This window comes from Perognathus longimembris, chromosome 4 (genome assembly GCF_023159225.1).
Source record: "Perognathus longimembris pacificus isolate PPM17 chromosome 4, ASM2315922v1, whole genome shotgun sequence".
Lineage (NCBI taxonomy): Eukaryota > Metazoa > Chordata > Mammalia > Rodentia > Heteromyidae > Perognathus > Perognathus longimembris.
In genome coordinates, this window is record NC_063164.1 from 19,881,082 (window position 1) to 19,905,139 (window position 24,058).

The 24,058-nt window shown below is 34.1% G+C and overlaps 1 protein-coding gene across 7 annotated transcripts in view; it reads left to right on the forward strand.

Moving 5' to 3' along the window:
* Positions 1-18,901, forward strand: part of Ikzf2 (IKAROS family zinc finger 2) — a 156,087-nt gene extending 137,186 nt beyond the window's left edge. For all 7 annotated transcript variants that reach the window (XM_048344821.1, XM_048344820.1, XM_048344818.1 and 4 more), the window contains 3 exons: positions 631-768; positions 8,626-8,769; positions 14,508-18,901. In XM_048344821.1, the coding sequence (XP_048200778.1) occupies positions 631-768; positions 8,626-8,769; positions 14,508-15,232 (1,007 nt within the window). In that variant the 3' untranslated portion in view covers positions 15,233-18,901. The remainder of the gene's footprint in view (positions 1-630; positions 769-8,625; positions 8,770-14,507) is intronic.
* The last annotated feature ends 5,157 nt before the right edge of the window (positions 18,902-24,058 follow it).

Below are 24,058 nucleotides of genomic sequence, written 5' to 3' on the forward strand. Positions count from 1 at the left end.
GGAGAATATACTTCATCTTCTGAAAAGCTTTACATATGTGAACAGTTATTACCACCATAGAAAGGGAAGATAAACATTCTACTTTTATCTGTAGTTTTTCTTACCACGTGAACTCTAATCTTCTTGCTACCCATGAATAGTCTCATTTTATTTAAGCAATACATTTCAAATGATTGTATTTTAGTTTTTCTTCAGAAAACTTGATCGTTTTCCCCAAAACACACATAATCCTCCACAAACTTAAAAAAATCATCATGTGTGTGCATGTAGGATACCCCTGAGGTATCTTTTGGGTGAGTCAAGGCTGACATAACTACAAGGGAAAATATGTAAATGGTCAGATAATTTGAGAATTGATCATCACTCCATCATGATCAGGAATATAGTCAGATCACCAGTTTGATTCAGTATTTCCCTTGACACTAGAAATACAATCTGCCTATCATCCCTCTGTCTTTTTCTTTTAGTAGAAATTTATTCTTTTCTCTTGTCTGAATTAGACTGTAGAAGAGGAAGGGACCTAAGTCTAAAAAGCATATTAATGCTCCCTTCCTACTACCCAAAGCTAACTCACAACTCTCTCTCTTGTGTTGATGTGGACAAAACACTAACCCTGAGCTCTCCTTACAGTGGGTAAACCTCACAAGTGCAACTACTGTGGACGGAGCTACAAGCAGCGTAGTTCACTGGAGGAGCACAAGGAACGCTGCCACAACTATCTTCAGAATGTCAGCATGGAGGCTGCCGGGCAGGTCATGAGTCACCATGGTGGGTAGAAAAGGACATTTGTGATTTTTCCTTCCTTGTTATTCTGCTTTTATCTTTTCTTATGAGTTAAGTAATTCTCTCCACCTGTGAAGGCAATGATGAAGTTTAGCTCTGTTTTAAACAAGTTGAGACCACATGAACATTGTATGGAATTATCTTCTCAGACACTTGAAATGAACTAAGGTTTGGGATATATGCATGTTATCCCAAATTATTTCTGATTTGAGTTAGCATAGTGATGGTCCCATTTGTTTGAATATGCTTACCTTTCTCTTGCATTTCTCTATCCCAATGTTAGTTGGGATATAATAGTTCCATAGTTATCTGCAGGTTCCCTAAAAAAATGAATTAGTTAGGTACATTATTTCTTTTCTCTTAGGTATGTGATCTGTAATATAATTTGAAATTCATCCAATCTGTATCAAAATTGGTCTGGGAAGTAAGTAATTCTGCTTTGTAAGTGTGTAAGAGATCTGAAGTAGATATCATCTCCCTCCATTAAAAAAAATCATTCTCTCAACAATCTATCCTGGATTTTACAACCCATGACAGCAGTTAGGAAGGTAATTCCTACTGAGGTAGTCCCTTGATTATGAGTTAATAATTCTGAAATCTTAATGTTAATTTTTTATAAATCATCCTTGCAACAGAAAGTGATGGATTTCAGGTCTTTAGATTTGTAGTGCCTGTCTTTTACTAATTGTATTTCTATACTGATTTATTTTATTCATATAAATATACACAAAACTCTTAAGTTATTGATATGTTTATATCTTTTACTTTAAAAGTAAAATGGCTAATACTAAATGATATTTTTTGATATACACTTTGAAAATATAGATATAGCTAGCTCTAAAGATGATTTTTTGAGGCTGTGTTTATTTTACAATAGTATAAATTATGAAATTGCTTATAAGATGCTGATAATTTGCTGTTAGGTTGTGAATTTTAAATTCAAAATATTTATTATGCTAAAGAATTAAGCATACTCAATGTTGAGAACAGGTTCTATACTATAAAATTATGATTTAATTCCATTTGTTATGATTGAGTCCATATACCTTTATATTATCATAATTAATGAACATGTTTATAAACCTGTCTATATCTTTACTCAGTAAATTTGATACTGCAAACTTGTATACCTGGTACATGAAAATAGTGCAGGACTCAGAGCACAGAGATTTAAAATCAGTAGGTCTTTGAGTCCAGTAACTTGGTCTGGCTATCTAGTGTCTGAGTGTGTTACTGAGATATTTTCTGTGAGAATTGTATATATAATAAAAGCATACCCCCAATATTTCTTTTATTATTAGATTTCTTGATATTAATAGTATGTAATTGTTATTTATTTGCCTACTTAGAATATTGTTTAGTTTAAATTGCTGGTTTTACCGGTAGCTCGAACCAGAAAGATGATGGAGATCCAATGGCATAAGTACCAGACTTTCCGCATAATTTTCTCCCATTGCAGTTATGACATTTCCTTATAACATGTGTGGAAAAATCTATTAATTAATTAATTTTTCCATTCATTATATATGGAGTTCTATAGTGACTATATACCAGAATAAGGGTCTCTCTCTGAAAGACTTTTATGTTGTCATAGTGAAGTAAAATATAAATCAATAACTTTTATAAACCTGGATCTTTTGTCAAGTTGACTCTGGAATTAGGGTTCTATTTGGAGGATAGAAAAAGACACGTCTTGTAAGCGATGGTAGCTTCAGTTATTGCCCTGTTCCTGAATTGCTGTGCCCCTGTCTAGCACACAGAGTACTGATTATGGAAGAGAGTGGAAGTAGGATGAAAGAGCTGGGATCACTTAGTAGAGTCAGTGCCAAAGCCAAGGAGAAGAGGGCAGGTTTTGAAATTTTGTGTTGACATGAATATTTGTTTAAGTCAATTTGTTCAAGCACAGAGTTGATACTTTTTCATGCTATATTTTTCTGTTTTTTGTAATAGTCATTTGTAGACATTAGTCTCCTTCCACTTTGATTAGGGAATTTGCTGTTTGACTGTATGATGTAGTATAGCTGATAAATGTCAAAGAGAGAAAACCATAGGTGATTGTTACTAGAGGTCATCATTATCTTGTTCCATATGCATAGCTTCACATGTCTGTTTTTAAATAGCTATGATAAACTTCCTATTTATCCCTTATTGTACTTCTTATATCTCATCTATTTTTTAATTTGTTTACAGTATTAAGGGTTGATAGCCATATGATCATCATTTGACCTGTGAAGTTTTTTTCATAGCTGACCTCAGTTCAAAAGCATATGCATCTCCATATTGACTCTGGGCCCTTCTTAAGAAAGCATTTCTTTAAGATTTGCTGTTTGCCAATTGTGTGGAACATTTTATTTGTTTGTTTGTTTGTATTTTAGCCAAGAGTATGCCTATGTGTTCCAGGCCAGCTTCTAACTCATTGTGTAGCAAGTTAGCCTTGAACTTTCAATCTTCCTGCCTCAGCCTCCCAAGTATTGAGATTACATCTAGTGTCAAAGGAGCATTCTGGAGATGCAACGATAAATGAACATTTTTTTATATTTACACCTATATCCTGCTAGGAAATGTATTCATTTTAAACATATCAAAATGAAGTGGAGCAAAAACTGTAATAAAGATGTGTCTATAGCTCTCCATTAATTCAAGGATTGGAATAACCTAGTGGAAAAATCAAAGGAAACTTCTTCCATGTATCAGGGTTTGATATGGCCATGCAAGTGAGTGAAAATTACGTATATCTGACAGGATACAGAGGTATATATTCCATGCAGAGAAGAAACTTTAATAAAGACTAACAGATTCACTGACACACATAACTCGAATTAAAAGAGTGATATAAAGTAAAACTAGAAGAGTAAGTTATTATGTTTAAGTAGAGCCATTCTTTTAATCCAGTGATTGGATTTTGTAGTACATTCAATAGGAGCCAATTAATCATCAAATGTGCATCTCCTAAAGGAAAATATGATTAATGTAGAATATAAAATTGACATCTGGCAGTATCAAGGGTATGAATGAGGAGAGACTGTAAGTGATAATGCAAAAGAAAAGATGAAACGGCACAGTAGGATAAGAGAACACTGAAGAGGTATTAGCAGGTAGAGGCAAAAGTTGTTATAAATGTCGACTGAGTTTGAACAAAGGGAAAAGTTTTATGACTTCTGGTCCTGGAAATAAAGATAACCATAAATTGGTTTTTATGGCAGATTATTTATCTTACTTGAATGTTATCTTTATGTTCATTTTCAAGTCTGTTCAGCTTGGGAAACAAGCTTTAAAAAGCAAACTATGTAATTACCTTTTTCCCTTAATGCCTGAAGTCAAAATTGAAATTGTGTAACCAGAAAGATAACCAACTTTAAAGCTATATATTCTTAGATTTATACTTTCAATTATTTGGGGAAATAGGATTCTTTTGTGTAAGCAATGAGGTATTATAATTGGAAACCTGCAAATTTTTGTTTGCTTTTTTCATTTATTTTCATCGGTGACATTATTTCCCTCATTAAGTCATATACTAAACACCCATTGAATATAGTATTTCTTGCATGATGCAATTTCTAGTGAAAGAAATTAAATAATAAATCAATAATTATTGGAGTACCATCTGATAATATATACTGGGCAGGAGATACAGAACAGATACCTAACTCAGATTGGAGGTCCAAGGGAAATTTCGAGGAAAGTTGTGTCAGAGCTCAGTTTTGAAAGGTTAACCTGCCAAGCCAATAAATCGATGTTTCATTCAGAAATAACAGCATATGCAAAGAAATAGTAGTCTAAAAGAGCCTGGAGGGTTGAAAACCTACAAGTAGCTTTGTACAACTGGAGCCCAGTTTAGAAGGATGCAAGAAGGTGATAAGGTTAGAGGAAAAAGTTCTGGACAGTACATCAAAGGCCTGTTATATAGTTAGGCAAGGAATTTTTGTACTTTACGACACAGAATTATATTAACATTTTACTGGGAGGAATATAAAAGTAATAGTAGAGAAGTCAAGAAACACCTGGACTTGTTTGGGAATTGTTGCAGTGGTCAAGGTGGCCTTCAAGTAGTCTTGAATAGAAACATTAGGTAATTCAGAGCAACTGCACATGTAGAATCTAAAACACTTTATACCTCCATATTTATTCATGTGGTAGGGGTTATAAGAGTGAAGTGTCTGGATGAGGTAAAGAAATCTAGTATCTGCCAATATCTGGCATGGATGATGGGGTAGATGATGTGGTAGATGACAGTGCCATCCATTGGGGGTGAGAATAGGAAATTAGAGAAAGCCTATGAGAGGAAAAGCAAGATTTCAGTTTTTTAACACTTCTTTAAGATACCAGTAAAACATATCTTGGAATAAGCTATTGAGAGAGACCTAAAGAGATCTCGGTAAAAAATGAAAACGTGATAGCCATCATTATAGCAGTAGTAGCTTGCACTAATAGGTTGTAATTAGGGGTTTAGTTCATTCTAAGATACTGTAACAAAATGCCAGAGGCTAGGTGTTCATAATGAGAAGCAAGATAACTCTTCTATAATAATGGGCTTTCTAGGAACTAAACTACTCCTAGGGAGACCTAACTATTTTTGAGACACCAACACAAATCCTTTAACAATTGCGATGTCCCCGGTGACCTTACACTGGGTCTCATCTCTTGAATGGAAGATGGTGGTTGCACTTGGGACCATGCTCCTAGCACATGATTGGCCAAGAGAACATATCATATGTAAACTCTAGGCAATATATATAAATAGTACATATTTAGTGAAGTATCACAGAAGTCCAAAACAAATCAAGGTGGAAAGAAGCCATGAAGATGAGAAGAGCAGGGCCAGGAATATGGAAACAGTTACTTCATAGAAGCCAGCACCAGTATTGCAGCACCATAGTCTGTCAAGAAAATAACAAATATCTCAAAAGATTTTTGTATTTAGATTCAATAGCATAGTAAAAAAAGTTTTGACAATAGGAAAGATTATCTGTTTTGCTCTTACTTCTCTCTTGTCTTGATAACAAGACTTGCCTTTTCCTTTAGAGAGCTTTCTCCATTGTATGCAGCTATGTGGAACTGCCAGTCCAGTTAACCCGTCCTCTCCTATGCAGGGTCACAGGGGATAGTGTAAAAACATGCAAAAGGATCTTGATTCTTAGTTTATTTCTTCTTATTATTTGAATTTTGAGTGGATTGTTTGGCTAAACATAAATAAAGCTATGTCATCTTATTGTATTTTTTGTTGTTATTTTTTTAAGTAAGAGTCTTGTTATATATACTAGGTTGATATTGAACTGGAGATTCTCCTGCCTCAGCTTCCTAAGTTCTGGGTTTATAGGTGTATGCTATCATACTCAGCCTAATGTTGCCCTTTGGCTCAACCTTTATCTATACTGATGTAATGAAATAATGGCACAGTGAAAAAATAAATACATTCTTCAGATAGTGTCAAAAAAGAAACAAATGAAGATATCAGCACTCTGGTTTACCTTTATCCTAGTTAATTTTCTGATTTTTTAATGCAATTGAGATATGAAATATCTAGAGAATCTTTATGTGTTTGGAGAACATATCCAAAAGCCACTTTGTTTAGTTATCCCATGGTTCAGGAGAGCAAAAAATAAACATTAGATCTTTAGGAAAAGTATGTTTTGTCTTTTACCCATGACAGTACAATTTCTAAGTCTTTGTTTCTCCATCTGTAAAAATAAAGATGTAATAGCATCTATATCATGAGGATTATATAGGATAGAAAATGGAAAGCCTCAAAAAAGCACTTTGTGCTTAATATTGCCAACATGGTGAAAACAAGATTTACTTTCGACGCAGAGGGCTGTCGCAAAGTAGAATTTCCACCAAAGCTTGCCAGAATCATTGTTTTCAGTGTAGATGAGCTTCATTGAACTTGGGACAGATCATCTGAATTGAGGTGGATGTGGTGTGGAACGGTTCCCACACCCAGGTTTCGTTTTGAGTGTTAAGTGTGTGCAAATAAGAAAATTCAGGGCGAGACTTACAGCAGAACTGCCAATTTTTAGGTTAGTCATTTCAAAACTAATTAACATATTCAATATTGGGGACAAACCCATTAACTCGTTTTGCTGGCTTTTAGCAAAAATTAACAGCAATTTTTTTCTTTATAATTTTTTTCATTTTAGATTTAAGTTTGTGGTATTTTTGAGTTTGCTTCATGCATAAACTACTTTGTGCTTATTTGCAATAATGAAGTGTCTATGAATCTTACGAAAGGAAAAGTTAAGATTTTGACTATAATCTGTCTCATTATCTGGTTTTCCAAGTGATTACTATCACTCACTGTTCTTTCCCCCTGATGTTTTTATCTGAATTCTATGATCAGTCATGAAATTTGGTTTGTTTGGTCATTTTTAGTTAAGAGATTATATAATACTTTAATGTTTTTGGATATGTTTCTCACTTGATAATATGTAATAGCAATAGTGTAATAAATGATCTCCGTGCTTTCTTATTACTAAATCTCATCTTGGAATTTGTCCAAATCAACATCCAGTACTTGCAGAATTCCTTGCTATTCTGAGTCAGATAATCTCTTATTAAAATGTAGGTTAATGATTAACTTTTTCTGGCCCAGCAACTAGGCTAACCAAATCATAAAGTGGATTTCTTTAAAGATGTCTAAATTAGGAAAACATTTTTGATACTTTTTTTCCCTTCATCATCAGCACTCTGTATTCGTTATTAAATAGGTCACTTGAATTCTTCATTCAGTTTCATTCACTTTCATTTCTGTTTCTAATATTATTGTCAGCTAGTAGGGCCTCCTTATAAATGAGAATGGATTATGCTCCACACCTGTGTTGTACAAACTAAAGGATTCAAGTAAATCATTTGACTAGTATGCTGTCAACTTAGAGTACCTAGTAAATGGAAGCTTCAGGTATTAACTCTGAATAATAGTTTTATTCAACTGATATGATCTGTCTGAGACATTTTCCTATGCTAAATTTAACATCTTTGGGCAAATTTCCAACTCAAAAACACCTTCTGTAAGTTTCTTGAATTTATTCTATACCATGAATGTCAGCATCTAATGTCAATATTCAAGGACCAATATTAGTCCACAGAGACTTATGTGAATAGAATGAGTATGGAGCCACGTTAGAGAGTTTATGTCAGGTGAATTAGGGTTAGTAGTTTAGAGTGCCCCTGTGCCAATTTAGAAATAGATATTTTTATCCTGCAAGAGAGTTCTTTTGAAAATAAGTTACAATTGTAAGGCTGTCAGAGTTTACTATGCATAGACATGTTCAAAATTGGATCTCCTTTATTGAAGCCTGCTTTGTACAGGTATTTAAGCTACTGCCAATATGGCTAGCAGCTCATCCGATACGAAATCTGCTGCAGGAAAACAGATGGAGAAAATCATCAAATATTGTACTGTTATTCTGAACGTGTAGCTAAGCTTTTCTCCAAAACAAGTTGACTTTCTTATATTGTCTGATAAAAATAAACTCCCAAAGCCTTGAAATAGAGTAGTCTTAAAGTACTATTGATTTTAATCACCGTTAAAAACACTTCCAGAGAAAAAAGACGAGAAAACAAATGAACATGTTTGCCACCAATAGTTGCAACAGTTTATGTCATTGATCTGAGAGAAGCAGACTTAGATAGAAACAAATCATGTGCACGTGCATGTGTGTGTGTGTGTGTGTGTGTGTGTGTGTGTGGTACAGAATTAAGTTTTCTTTGACAGAAGAGCTTCTTCTTACCTGCTTTTATCCAAGTGTATGAGTGTGTTTTCTTTAACACATATTGAGAAGACAAGATTATCTTTCAAAACGTGGAAGAAATCATCAGATTGCCTTTCTATGTGGTTTCATATAGTACCTCCTATGGAAGATTGTAAGGAACAAGAGCCTATTATGGACAACAATATTTCTCTGGTGCCTTTTGAGAGACCTGCTGTCATAGAGAAGCTCGCAGGAAACATGGGAAAACGTAAAAGCTCCACTCCACAAAAGTTTGTGGGTAAGTGGCACAAATGCTTTATCAGATAATTTTAATTTGAAAAGGCAAATTCATATATTAGAAACACATGTGGTGTATTTCATATCATGAATGACATTCTTATCTCTATTCCACATTATTCTTTTCTACTCTATGATCCCCTAGGTAGAACACACACACACACACACACACACACACACACACACACACACACCCTTACATATGAACATGAGAAAGAAATAACACAAAGACTGATAGAAGTAAGTCACAATCTCAAAAATAATACATGGAATTAAAGATATGTAGAAAGAAAATGTCATTGTAAAATAATCATACAAAATATGAAATCCTTAGACTATTGGCCACTTTTGTAATGCATTTTAAATTTACATTAGTAGCAGGGTTTTTATTTCTTTACAGGATATAAATTCTCTTTGCATTTCATCTAGAATTCGGAGAAATTTCTTTTTTTCCAAAATTCTGCATTAGAAAATAATATAACTTACATTCAAGATTTTTTGTGTGCATCTGTATTTTACACCTAAATCTCTTTTTGTCCCAGCCTGTGATTTTGAAAATATTAAACATTATATATGTCTTTAAATTCGATATATTGTTTATTTCCAAGCCATGAGATGATTTTTGAAATTCCCATTGCTGGCAACATTCAAATTATGTGTTAGAAGTCATAGAGTTTCTTTAAGAATACAAAAGTCATGTCTATTTTTATAGAATATTTAAGAATTAGTAGAAGAAAAGTGTTGAATATCGTTTTTATGTGTATTAAAGTTGTTTTTGCAGAATTTATAAAGGATAAAATGTTGAGATAAAATATTAAAATGAATTCTCAGACTCTAATGTTAGAGCATTATAAGACACCTTGGTTAGATGATTGGGAGAAAGGCTTTTCTTTTGTTATTTCAAGAAGGAAAGAGTAATAAAAGTCTGTTACTCCAATAAAAACATTGGGGTTTCTTTTCAAACAAAAAGTGAATAACTAGCAAACCATAATATCACATTTAAAAAAAAAAAAAAAAAAGCTCAGAGGAAGCACTCAGCCCCCGAGTTCAAGTCCCACAACTAAAAGGACTACCTGGGGTCGTACATGTCATAGCTAATATTACATCAGCTCAAGATCTGAGATTTTACCAGAAGCCCTGATTTTTATGTTTTTTTTAAAGGGAAGGAGAAAACAGATCATTTATCTTAAAATTTATTAGTTTATGAGAATAATTAGATAATTATATCTAACTTGATAGTAGTGTAGTTGGAAAAACATGAAAATTATTATGCACTTTATATCCCAAATTTTTATAGTCTCTTCTTTGTAACACTTTTTGTCACATTTTCTATGATTTAGGCTTGCCACTTTCAATTTGATTTAATTACATTACTTACAAAAGAGGAACATAGTTTTAGAAAATTATAGTATGACTCTTTTTTATTCTTTATTAGCATTCATTAACGATACAAAGGGGGATTTCATTTTGACATTCCCACACGTGCATACAATGTATTCCTATCAATCTCCCACCTCTATCACTCCTTTACCCTCCTCTTCTCTTCCTAATACAATCTCAACAAGCTTCATTGTTCTATTTTCATACTTGCCGACAATCTATTTCACCCATATTCATTCCTTTCACCTTCATTAGCACACCCCCTCTTTCTGATACCCCTGCAACTGAGGCTATTTCTGTTTCACCTCAACACAGCACCCTATTGGTCAACAGCTTTCATTGAAATTATTTATGCTGTTTTGATCTATAGTTGCAGTGTATCTCAAAATTATTCACCCTTGATCTAGGCACCAGTGTCTCACACCTGTAATTCTAGCTACTCAGGAGGCTGAAATTTGAGGATCATGGTTTGAAACCAGCCTATGCTGGAAAGTTCTAGAGACTCATCACCAATTAACTACTAAAAAGCCAAGAGTAGAGCTGTACTTCAAGTGGTACAGTGCCAGCCTTGGGCAAAAAAGCTTAGGAAAAGTGCTCAGGCCCTGAGTTCAAGCCTCAGGACTCACACACACACATACACACACACACACACACACAAACACACACATGCACAAACACACACACAAGTTCTCTATTTTTCTTTTTTTTTTCCTCCTCTTTTTACTTCCTCCTAAGTAATCCATTCCCTAAACTACTCAGGACTATAGTACAAACAAAGTTAATACTGTCATCCTAAAATGTTAACATATTTTATTAAGAATTTGAGATTTTTTATTTAGATTCTATCCTAGTATTATATAGCAAACTATAGCTACAATATTGTTGTTGCTCTTAAAATGGACATTTTCATCACTGCACTTGTACCATAAATCCTTTCATTCATGTCCTTCCATTTAATATTGTTCTCTCACTTATCAAGCTATATAGGCCAAGATTCTCTGGATTTGAAACATATCTGTTTGCCTTTTCCTCCTTTTCTTGGGAACTCTAGATTTCACCGTTTACCACTTTGTCAAGTCTCTTACCAATAATCTCAACACTTTTTGCCTTGGTATCTTCCCACCTTCTTCTGGTGAAATCTCACTGTCTCATGCATCTGAGTGCATCTTATGCATCTTCTGTATTTATATCTCTTTCACTAGGACTTCTGGAGGAAATCCCACAGCCGATGAGTCATTGATCTCAAATATCAAGTCTGTTCTCATGTTATGAAGTCTGTTCATGTTATGAAGTGACCTTCCTTGAACCTGTCCCTGAAAAATCTGAGTCTCTATCATGAACATTTTCAAACTTTCTGTGTTCTCTGCAGATGTGGTATCTCTGTCCTTGGTAATCGTATATCTACAATCACAGAAATAAAATGAGTTGGAATCATTTTAATATAATATTATATTAACTCTGTAGGATATGTGCATCCACATAAATATTTGATTTCTCCCTTATTTCAATGAAAGAAATATCTCTTTCTAGATGGATAGCTCCTATGTTATGTTCAAATTCTCCCATCCTGGCCCCTCATTATTATTTTTTTCTTTGCCATTTGCCTATTAGATTTTAAACATTTAATGTGATAAGTTTTTCTAATTAAAAGCAAATAAGCAACAATAAAGCTTATTTCAATCACGTATTGCCTTCTGTCTTCTACCACCTTCTTTTTCCTTCTCTTCAAAGGTGGCATAGTTAAAAGAACATTTGCCACACTTTCTTTCTTTCTGTTCATTTCTCAATCCAAACTGGCTTTCTTCTTCATACTCCACTGAAATTATTCTCATGAATAGCACAATTTACTTCTACAGTGCCAAATCCCATTGATCCTTTGTAGACTGTGTCTCACATAAATCTTAGAGAATATTTGCCACTATTGAATAGTATCATCTTTTTTATCTGAAAGGCACTATTTTCCTTGGTTTCTGCAATAATTAACTGCATGTATTTTTTTCTTTCAAATTCTCTGACTACTCTTTATCATTCACCTATGCAAATAAGACAGAGTACTAATGAAGACTCTTCTTCATATGCTGAAATATCTTACTGACAAACATTAAGCTGCAAATTATATGTTCTGTCCTCCAGACTTGAAATATGATGTTCAAAAAATCTATAAACACAAATTTCTTAGTACTCCTCATAGACATTAACATCAGAAGTACCCCCTGCCAAATGTCTTCTAGTTCTGCCCATGACCAGAAAAGGTGTAGACATTTTTCTCTTCATATCAATGTTCCTTTTACATTGCATGGCACACATAGCATATATATAGTAGTGTCTTGCACATTCATCAGGCTTAGGTGTGTGCTTACCAGTACCATACACTTGGCAACAGAGGGATGGACACCATGAAGAGGATTTCCCAGATCCTGGAAACATACAGTCTGTTGGTGAAGGAAAACTGGGGTCTGTTTACCCTATTCCCTGGACAATGGGTTTGATAGGCAGGGTTCTCTGGCCCTGCAAAATCCTTTCTTCATGAAGAAGAATCAAGACCAAGTGCTTTCAAAACATACTGCCAAGTATAAGAATCCAAGTTAACTCTATGAATTGGCATATAAATATGCTCCAGGTTCTATTTTGATCTTCTTCTGTATATTTGACCTGTTGCTGAGTGGTGTCATCGGGACTCGAGTCTTAGAAGTAGCCTTCTATCAGCCGATAACTACACATCTACATCTCAAATCCAGATCTCTCTCTTTGCTAGACATAAGTATTACTCATAGTGCTCCCCAGACAGAATATATCTTCCCTATCTCACTGTCATCTATTAGGTTTCCTTGGCCAGAAAACTCAGTTTCATACTTTTTTCTCTCTCTCATCATCTATTTTACCATCTTTTCATAGATAATCTCCAAGGTCTAGCAGTGGTATTTTTATAAATTTCACCCCATATCAGTTTCCTTTATTTGCATCACACTGAACTAGTTCATGACAGCATGATTACTATAGCAACTTTCTTAGTCCTCTTGTTAAATAAGTTAGGGTACTTTCCTGTATAATCCCTCAGAGTTGATTGCTGTTCAGTGAATTCAGAATTATTTTACATATGTTACTCAGCTATGTCCACTCTTAGTCATGTTGAAGTATAAATAATTGCTGACTTACAAGTAATTCCCTCCTGTCTCTGCCTTCCTACTAGCAAATCTTTTTCCATATTTCTTCCTCCATATTTCTAATGCTTTCTATCACATTCTTATTCCTAATGGCACTTCCTTCAGGAAATTTTTCTGTGCTCTCCTAGTATGAATTAAATACTAGGAAATACTCCTATTTTATCCAGGTGAATCTTATCAACATTATAGTTTAAGCTTCCACGCACAACATACTGAACATATCACAATGAGAAGTCTACCTATATTTTTATGGAGGATTTATATATAAACTCTACCCATCAAAAGATGATAATAACACATTATCTTAGTGGAAAAAATTTAAAATATAAGCTATTCTGACATCTGGAAATGTTTTGGAAAAAATTACTTCTTTAAGCACCAAAACTCTTTTAGACTTAATGTTCAAGTACTGGAGTAAAAATTACATTTTTGATACAAAAGCTTAAGGAAGAACTATATACTTCAAACAAGAAAACATATGTAAAAACTAACACTGTGTACACCTACCAGAATCACAAATGTCTATAAGGAAGTGATGGAATAAGGGGAATAATTGTCTGTTTCAAGAAGCAAAGGAAAAATAGACAATTTTTCTAATTTCATGAACAAGTACTTTTAGAATTAATCACTAATTTACTTTTAAATAGCCTTTAATTGCATTCATTTTATCAAATGATATAACATTTAAGAGTATTATAATAATGACATTTCAATTCTCCAAAATGACAAATGTTTTTCTGTAACTCATTAAAAAATAACACTTAAATCAACCAAATAAATCTTACTCAAGAGTGAGTTAATACAGGCTACAACAAGATCTCTCTTTCTTTTGAAATATGCAAAAATAAGTATGGTCTCTGACTTATTTTCACCTGGTATTTATTATTTCTCCTAGAGTCTGTGAATATCATACAAGTAACAATTTTAATAGAAAACAAAAATAACAAGTCATGCATTCTTATAATGACATTAGAGCAAACGCAAATGACTTATTACTAATTTCCTCTTTATGTTGAGTATCGGTGAGTCTTAGCAGAAGAGCCTAAATACTTGAATGAGATATTCATATGGAGAATGAAAGTCATTAGTTATCTTTGCGGGGTTTTTTAATAATAGTTTTAAATCCTGTCAATGGCTATTGCAATGTCTTTTCCTTTTCTTATGTGTTTTTTTCCCCCCTACCTTTTCCTTTTAGGGGAAAAGCTCATGCGATTCAGCTACCCAGATATCCACTTTGATATGAACTTAACCTATGAGAAGGAGGCTGAGCTGATGCAGTCTCATATGATGGACCAAGCCATCAACAATGCAATCACCTACCTTGGAACTGAGGCCCTTCACCCTCTGATGCAGCACCCGCCAAGCACAATCGCTGAGGTGGCCCCAGTCATAAGCTCAGCTTATTCTCAGGTCTATCATCCCAATAGGATAGAAAGACCCATTAGCAGGGAAACCTCTGATAGTCATGAAAACAACATGGATGGCCCTATCTCTCTCATCAGACCAAAGAGTCGACCCCAGGAAAGAGAGGCCTCCCCCAGCAATAGCTGCCTGGATTCTACTGACTCAGAAAGCAGCCACGATGACCACCAGTCCTACCAAGGAAACCCTGCCTTAAATCCTAAGAGGAAACAAAGCCCAGCTTACATGAAGGAGGATGTCAAGGCTTTGGATGCCACCAAGGCTCCTAAGGGCTCTCTGAAGGACATCTATAAGGTTTTCAATGGAGAAGGAGAACAGATAAGGGCCTTCAAGTGTGAGCATTGCCGAGTCCTTTTCCTAGACCATGTCATGTACACCATTCACATGGGTTGCCATGGCTACCGGGACCCACTGGAATGCAACATCTGTGGCTACAGAAGCCAGGACCGTTATGAGTTTTCATCACACATTGTTCGAGGGGAGCACACATTCCACTAGGCCTTTTCATTCCAAAGGGGACCCCCATGAAGTAACGAACTGCACATGAAGAAATACTGCACTTACAATCCCATCTTCCCTCAGATATTGACACACCTTTTTGAAGAAATATTATTACTGTCAATAATTCTTATTTTGTGGATGCAGTGTCATTTGCTCTGCCTAATTACAAAAAGGAAGAAAATGGAAGTGTGAAAGGATGGGTTTCCTGATAACTTGGCTTATTTAATTTTGTGGAAATTTCAAGCAGTTCTGCCATGGGTAGATATTAAGGCATGTCATGCTTTGGGGAAAAAATTCAGTTGATTCATATGGATTCACCTAAGCGATTCTTATTTGCCATTGATGTTCAGGATTATGATTGAAGGCAGGAAAGTTTGGAGTTTTCTGGGTAGAACTTTGGCAATTTCAAATGGTTTAAGTAATTTTATTCTTCAAAGAAGATCTTGTTTCAAAATGTAAACCAGTCTTTTGTTCTTTAGAAATCATGGAACACAAATTCATTGTTACTTTCAATGATAACTGCTAGGACAAGTTGAGTTGTTGTGGGTTCTATGTTTACTTCCCCTATGGAATTTATAACTCAGTCTGTTTTACACTGTACCATAGAGCAAAACTTTTAAACCACAAGTAGTTGAGGACAACTACGAGACACCTGAGGTCCTTTGATCTTATTTTTCTAAACTTAAGCACTGTTTTTCCATAGTTTTGATGACTGGCATTTTATAGACAACCTTGCAGCCTTACTTTTAACACCTGTAACAAATAGTATTTTTTATGTAGTTTTCAGAATAACATATGGTCTAAGTGGATGAGAAGCAGTAATTTCAGGAGGGACTTCCACTTTTCATAAATTTCTTCAAGATTTTTGTTTAAGGTTTTAACATGAGAGAAGGATACTTTCACGTATTTCCTTCTAACACTATGCTTACAATTGTCACTTTATCAAACTTTAATCAGTGTTAACCAGTCAGCAGAAAAATATGAGGCTAACAGTAGAGAGAAACCCCACCTAGTGATCTTTGATGTTTCTCTTCACTCATTTTTTTTTCAAACTGTGACCACTCAGTGTTCCGCTCATTGTCCATTCCTCTTTTACTCTTGGAGTAGAAGATCTTAAAAGTCTTGTGATAGGCTGCCTCTTTCAAAATGTCCTCAGAGAAACTGCTAATTTGACCTGCATATGGTAACTTGAACCCTGTAAGATTTGTTTAACTAGGGCTATTTATTCTAGTATTTCTTCGGGAATAATATTTGCTTCTTTTACTGCAGAGAAAAGGGAACTTCTTTACAGCCTGTACATCGGACTATACAGATCTAACAAAGAAACAACCAACTCTTCTCTTACCCTTCTTAGACCCTGGAATATGACAGAATCTTCAGGCACAGTTTTTTCTTTTAAAAAATATTCAGTTCTATGAATCCATGTCAAAAGTGGATCTAACCCCGTAGCACAGAATTTCTCATCTTTTAATTCATTCATGACATATTTTTATGTTTCACATGCAGATTTTACTTTCATTTGTGTGGGTGCTTTGTTTTATCTTTTCAGTTCAGTAGCATTAGTGGAGAGAAATGGAGTAACATTGGTGCTTGGGTCATTTGAGGCACCTGATGTTCGTTCTGTTTGCGAAGAGCAGGCCTAACTATAACTGGATTATTTGTGAGTAATTAGTTTCGGGTATGCAGTAACTAATATCTGTTCTAAAAGTCAATTAAATACAGTGCTGAAGAGGTTAGACTATAATGTGGAGTTAGAAGTGTCAAAAATAGAGAAATATGGATGGTCAAATTTGTCCTCAGCCTTCTCTTTATTGTACTTCACCATTTGCTTGTTTAAGCAAATTCTAAGCACTAACACAGCTGAAACTTGGTGAAAATGGTTCTAATTTACCTCTATGTAATCCCTGTCTTAAATTATCTTTAGAGAAAATTTTAAACAACTCCTTTAAATCTATGACAGTGTACCAAAACAAAGATATCTAGAATGGCAACTATTTTTTTTTCTGTCTTCCTACATCTGTAGGTAGATGGCAAACGAATCACTTATTCAAAGACAAGGCATGTCTTTGAGACTTTCTGACCTTTACTTAGCCTATCCCTCCCCCAATCATAATTGAAATGCTTTTTCTTTTTCCTTTTTGGGTGAGGTAAAGAATTTTGAGGTTCATGATTTTGTGTTTTATCATATTTTAAAGAAATAATTGCATGCCAGTTAATATGTCCATAATTTTGGACACGTGAACTTTTCCTGACATTGCATTATCTATGAATTTTTTTCTGGGTAGTTGCCCCTCCACCCAATGTAAACATTTATATACTTGCTATCCTGGAGAAAACTGAATTCCCGACGGACCTAAAATTTGTGTGGTTCCACTGTGAGTGCAATATTAGTGCACTCACCTCTTTTGATTTTATCTTATCAGAAAATTTAATTACTTGAAGAGAGCTAGTAGGTGTGAAGGTACATTTGCTCCAAGTGTGTTTTCTTAGCTGTTATGACATGAGGGACAAAAGAGAGATGGAGATGACATCTCTGGTGGGAACAACTGAGGACAAGGTCGGTTCAAATTTTTAGGTTAGAAGGAGTTTTTGTGGACATCAAGCTTTCTTTAAACTATGGATGGCTATATTTTCATGACTGTTCTACGCAAAAGAAAATGTGCAGTTCAGTAGCACCTAAAAATAAATATGAGGACCAGATACCAAATAAATCAAATTTTACATAACAGTAGCATGCACAGTTTATTTAGGTGAGATTTCACATTGCAAGAAGTTTTTGAGGCACATGAAAATGGGTTAGCCTCTGTATTTTCCAGTTGGGCCAAAGTTAAAAAATTCATCCTATTGTCTTGCCCTAATTTTGCCCAGACTTTGTAAGCCTCTCTGTAATGAAGAATCACTATTCTAAGGGCACTTTAAAACAGAGATATTGGCCAGGAAACAGATTCGAAGATGAAAAGTTGTCAAAATATTCCATTGGGAATTTTCTGGAGGAAAAGAATGGAAGAATGAGAGCCTGGAGTTCAGATTTTTTGTTGTTGTTGTTATTAAGAAGTCTCTCTTTCATGCATGCAGATAATGAATATGCGTGGATCATATTGTGAATGCATGTATGTACCACACACATCTCTTAAAATTTATCAAAAGAAGCAGAGTTATCCCGTGTGTTATAAGGAGATAGAGTTAAAATTATATTCAGTACCTGAGCAATGAAGTTTACTTTTCCAAAGTGAATGTATTAAGAAATACTAAAGAAGTTATAATTGTGTCTTTAGGACTAGTGGCAGTTTTGAAGCTTAGACCTTGGGACAAAATGAAACAAACAGCAGGGGTGGGGGTAAAGTTGATAAACTCAACAATGAAAACTTAAAGAAATATAGATTCCTTTGTGGAGAGGAAGAAAAATATTTTACATGTTGACATATGGAGACAGGCAAAAACATTTTTAAGAGCAACTTTAAAATTTTTTATTTATTATAATTTTTGTGTCCCAGTTTTACATCTCATAAAACCACAAAGTCTTTACTTGGTATAAATATTTATCAAAATTTACATTTGAGAATACAGTTAGAGGAAAATGTTTTTTTTTAATATTTTCTGAATCTTATTTTATCCTATTTCCAGAGATAGAGTGGAATAAGCTGCAAAAATATAAACTAAAATATGTATTCCCATAGTTTCAAGACAGAACTTTAAAAGTCCTAGATTCGTTTTAACTTTGGATTATTCAATTTAGAGGAAAATAATGTGAAGACTTGTGGTCATCCTTAATTGTATTTTATACATTACTTTAATAAGTGCTACCTGTATGATTACTCTACACCAGACTCAATTCTCCAAGTTCAAAGGAAGTGAAAAAATGATGCAATTAAAGTTTGTATATATAAAATCATTTTAGAAATATTTTTAATCTTCCAGTTTCTGCAAAATAATTAAAATATACAGTAACTGGTCTTTTAAAGGTCCTGAATTTAATGTATTAAATACTTATAAAAATTTGTATTGGTGCCTTTTAAAATGCATTGGGCATGTTGGCTAGCTATTTTAGCTCTACCACACTTTTATTGTGTATTTTCTAAAAAAAAATTACTTAAAATTAGGTATAATAGAATTCTTCTTTGTGTTCTTAGGGCAAAAACTATGAAAGCATTTTCCAATATCAAACTTTCAGCTTAGCTGTTAAAAGTAAAAGGAACCTCTGAAAGCAGATTTTAATACCTTTTTCAGTTTGATCCTATTTCTAAATTCTATGACAAGATTATGCAGGCAAAAATATAGAGTGGCATTTTTCACTGTGAATTCAATATTGGTATTTTTTTATATTTTTTGTTTGTCAAGGAAAGATAAGATTTGTGTCACACAGGCTTTGTTACTGGATGGGGTCAACAAAATGCAGTATTGTTGTTTCTCGTTTTCTTATCCCCAGTCTAGTGCTCTTCTAGTCTTGGAATCTCTGCCTTCTAATCTGAGCAAAATAAAACTCAACAGTCATGTCACATTGCTATTCTCCAAAGCATAATTTCAAATGGTTTCATACCATGATTGTGTGTTACCTACAATGGATGTGTTAGAATATGACAGCTTTTTAAAAAGTGAGCTAGTTTTATAAAGCAAATGTCATATGACCAAGAAGCTGTGATATGCTAGTGTTTTCATTTTGTCCTATGGTGAATTGCTAGGCCAAATAATTACACCTGGAATATTTTCACATTTATTACAGTGACCTAAACTTTTGGAATTTCCACAAGATTTTTCAATGTTACATTCTCTCTAGCCTTTTAGTTTTATCTTGCTGTACTGTAAGTTTGTGAATATTTTTCACATGCACTCATAGAAATAAGTTCATAATTCTGTTGATGGAGTTATTCTCCCATAACATTGCATTTGTATATTTTCTGTAAAAGGAAAAAAAATGTTAATTAACCCATACAGAGAATCGTACATGAATGACTAGTTTTCCATGATGTCATTTTTGTTGTGAAGAAAAACAGAAAATGTGGAGGCCCTCTACTAAGCTACATACAGTACCCTAGATAACTTCATTTAGGTACCAATAAGTCAGTTTGCAGTGAGTTGGGCCCTTGTATTACCTCAAGTGACACATAGTAAGAAATGGTTCTAGAACAGGTGGATGCCACTGAATCCACTACTATGCACTTACCAGGATTTTGCTCATTTTAATTTATTGGAAATTGATTTTCAATCCAATATACCGTAATCAGAGAAGGAATCTAGGCTTTGTCTTCTGTTGTTGTTTGACTCATTTTTTTAGTGGTTCAAATTCTGAAACTGATCATTTCTTTTGTCTGTCAAGCACTCTCAGATTTTGAACCTTTTACGTGTGTGTGTGTGTGTGTGTAAGCTCTCTGTTACTTTTACTTCCAACTATGTGTACTCCCTCCACTTCTTCCTCACCCATCTTTTTATCTGCCTTCCCCCAATGTCGTGGAAGTCTGCTGCTGTCTGGCTACTGCTTTTGAAGATTAGGTCAACTCTTAACCTCCAATCCATTGGTCTTTTTAAGTCTTAGTTTTTTATTCATTATTTTTGTTGGCTGAATAATCTGCCTGCCTATTTTTGTACTTAAGTATAGTTTTCTATTAAAAGAAATGTGATTGGATTTAAAATCGCACACTGTATAACCCTCGTGTTACTTTCACTTTCAAATATTAGGTAACTAAAATGATTCCAGAGATTATGTGACCAGATTATATATTTGCCTTTTTTTTCTTTTGGGTTAGATTTTTATATTCATACTTGTCTTTTCTTGAAAATAGATATCATGACAGACTGACTAGATAGTTCTGTAGAAAGATGTTTAAAATGTAAAGCAAAGACTCTTAACTTTCTCGCACTTAGGAGAAAAGTGCTTTATCATTTCTCTATTTATATTCCAGGGTCAGCAGGGGTACTCAGGCCCCATAATTGCTCTTAATAGTTGGACCTTTTAGACCATGTGTTATTTACAATCCCAGAATGATTACTTCTCCTCTTTAGTTAAAAAGATACTCTTCCTATACAAGTGCAATACTCCCCTTGAAGTCTTAAAAACTATGGTGATTTTATTTTTTTTTCTTTCTTGACCTATTTCTTTAGCTGATGACAAAAAGAAACTCTTGAAAATCATGGTCTGTCAAAGGACACAAGACACAAAGAGAAAAACAACTCCACAATCAAATGATTAGAGCTCGTACCAACTACTGCTCTGCTTTTATGGAATCTTTAGGCTAAATTTCGAATGAATCTACTAATCTTTTCTGATAAATGTGTCCTAAAGTTAGAATTCCTACAGACTACATTTCTTTCCTTAGACTCTCGCCTCATGCTTGAAGTTAAGAAAAAAATATTTAATATTTTATTTCATTTCTCTGTTTGGAAATAAACTTTAATATTAAAGCACTTAGGTCAATTTTAAACTGATATCACTTATTGGAGAAACATGTTTTTTAAAATATTTGAAACGGCCCTGTTTTCTTACAAAATTTAAGGAGTATTTTTCGTATCATGCATATTTATATATATATATATAGTGCTCTGTTTTTTCTTTTTTTTATATACCTGTGTTCCTGCTGAAATGTAAATACATGTTTTGTTATAAAAAATAATGTTGGCATTTTGTTTGAAGGCATTTACTGCATTTATACAGTATGTGTCTTGGGTACTTAATTCTTTTTTTTCTTTAACAATACCAAAGGTAATTAGACTATTTTAAAGACTAATTGCTTGACAGTTTCTAGGACATTTTGAGTTTTAGAAGCAAAAAGGAAAACAAAAAAAAAAAAAGGTCAAACCAGTAAACCTCATTTTTTTCAAACTAATTTGGGGAAATTAAAAAAAAAACACCTATTGTTTAAAAAAGAAAAAATATATAAATATATGTAAAATTAAAATACCAGACCTTGTATGTCAGGTTTGCTCAGTGTAATGTAATTTTTTAAGGCTCAAATAGCATACCTCAAAAAATGGGGTGAACTATGGAAATATTGCAACAGTCTATGCGGCTGTGTAACAATTCACTGCTGTCTACTGATCTGGAGACCTCTGCTATACAGTTTTATCACTGCAGACTAAAATGTGGGACTTGTATCTTCTTTGTTTTTAATGCACACCCACACATGCTCTGTGCATGTCTATGGGTATTGTGTATAAGTGTATGAGTGTTGTATATGCATGTGTGAGTGTGCGTCTGTATGTGTGTACAACTAAAAGAAGCTGCAGAAACTTTGTAATACTTTGTGAAAAGAATTATATTATAAAGGTTTGTACTGTCTGAGTGCACAGCTACTGGAATAAATTTAGGGAATCTCAGGAACAAGCATATAATTTGTCCAAGATTTATTTCTTCTCAGAAGTGTAAGTGCAGTTTTTAATTCTGTATATTATTTAATATTTTACCAATAAAATAAACTTCTGACAGAAAATGTTTGCTATAAAAAAAAACTTTCTGGTGAAAATTCTGTACACAAACACATCTTTCCAACCTTGGAGACTAAACAGTTGAATGTTTCCAGGTTTACTGCCATGGCCATGGTTGGTATCACATTTTCTTCTCCAGGGATTTGTTGCTTGCAACGTCCTCCATGCTCATTCCAGTCACAATTCTCCATCATATGGAGTCTTTCGGAGTAGACAAAAGATTATCCCACAGTTTGTTAAGGATGACATCTCTGCCCTTTAGACAATTTTCATATAAAGCTTATTTTGTCTTTAAAACAAATCAGAGGAGGGGCTGGGGATATGGCCTAGTGGCAAGAGTGCCTGCCTCATATACATGAGGCCCTGGGTTCAATTCCCCAGCACCACATATACAGAAAATGGCCAGAAGTGGCGCTGTGGCTCAAGTGGCAGAGTGCTAGCCTTGAGCAAAAAGAAGCCAGGGACAGTGCTCAGGCCCTGAGTCCAAGCCCCAGGACTGGCCAAAACAAAACAAAACAAAAACAAATCTGAGGACGCTATGATAGAGACTAACCCCTTTCTATTGAAGAGTGATGTCAGACATGAGGAAAGAAAACCAGCTTGCTCTAAAGTACACAGTGAATGGATTACACAAATGGCCTAAGTAGTAGTCAACCATCATATTAGAAATAATTGCTTAGAATTCAGAGCAGGAAACACTTAAGGCTTTAGTCACAAAGATTATTGAGTTTCATTGGCTTGAGTTTGGTCTTCAATTCTGTGTCATGATATAAGTACAAACTACCCATTTCTCAGATTACAAAAGTAATTTTTTCCATGCAAGATCTGTTCTATTACAAACATTTCAAAACCATAGATGTACAAGGGTATAAATGATTACAAACTCATTATTTAGCTATAGCATGTGCTTATCTCTCAGACCTTTTGAAAGTCTAGTACATGTTTGACGTTTTTACTAAGGATTTTTCATCAATTCATATTTACAGAATTTATGGATATTTATCATTCTTAAATTTACAAATATCACAGAATAAAAATTACTACAAATTCAAGTGAAATTTGAGCATCCAAAGAGGGAAACAGAAACGCAAATAAAGGATGAAATTACCAACCAAATTGCTCTCTAGTACTAAGTTTATGAAAGGTCCCTTCCCAACCAATAAGAAATACCAGATTGTGGTTAATGGTATAAACAGATACCAAATTTAAAGGTTTTTGTTAAAACCTTGGTACCAGTAAAGAAATAAATAAAAAAAAATGATTTCTTGAAGAATATGCTATCTGCTCCTCACTTTTCCACTGTATTAGTCAGAAATGAAATAGATGAGCTCGTGGTACAGTGGTTAAAACTTTAATTTTATCAATATGTTTAATCCAAAAGAGTTGAGATGTGAATTACATGGTAGA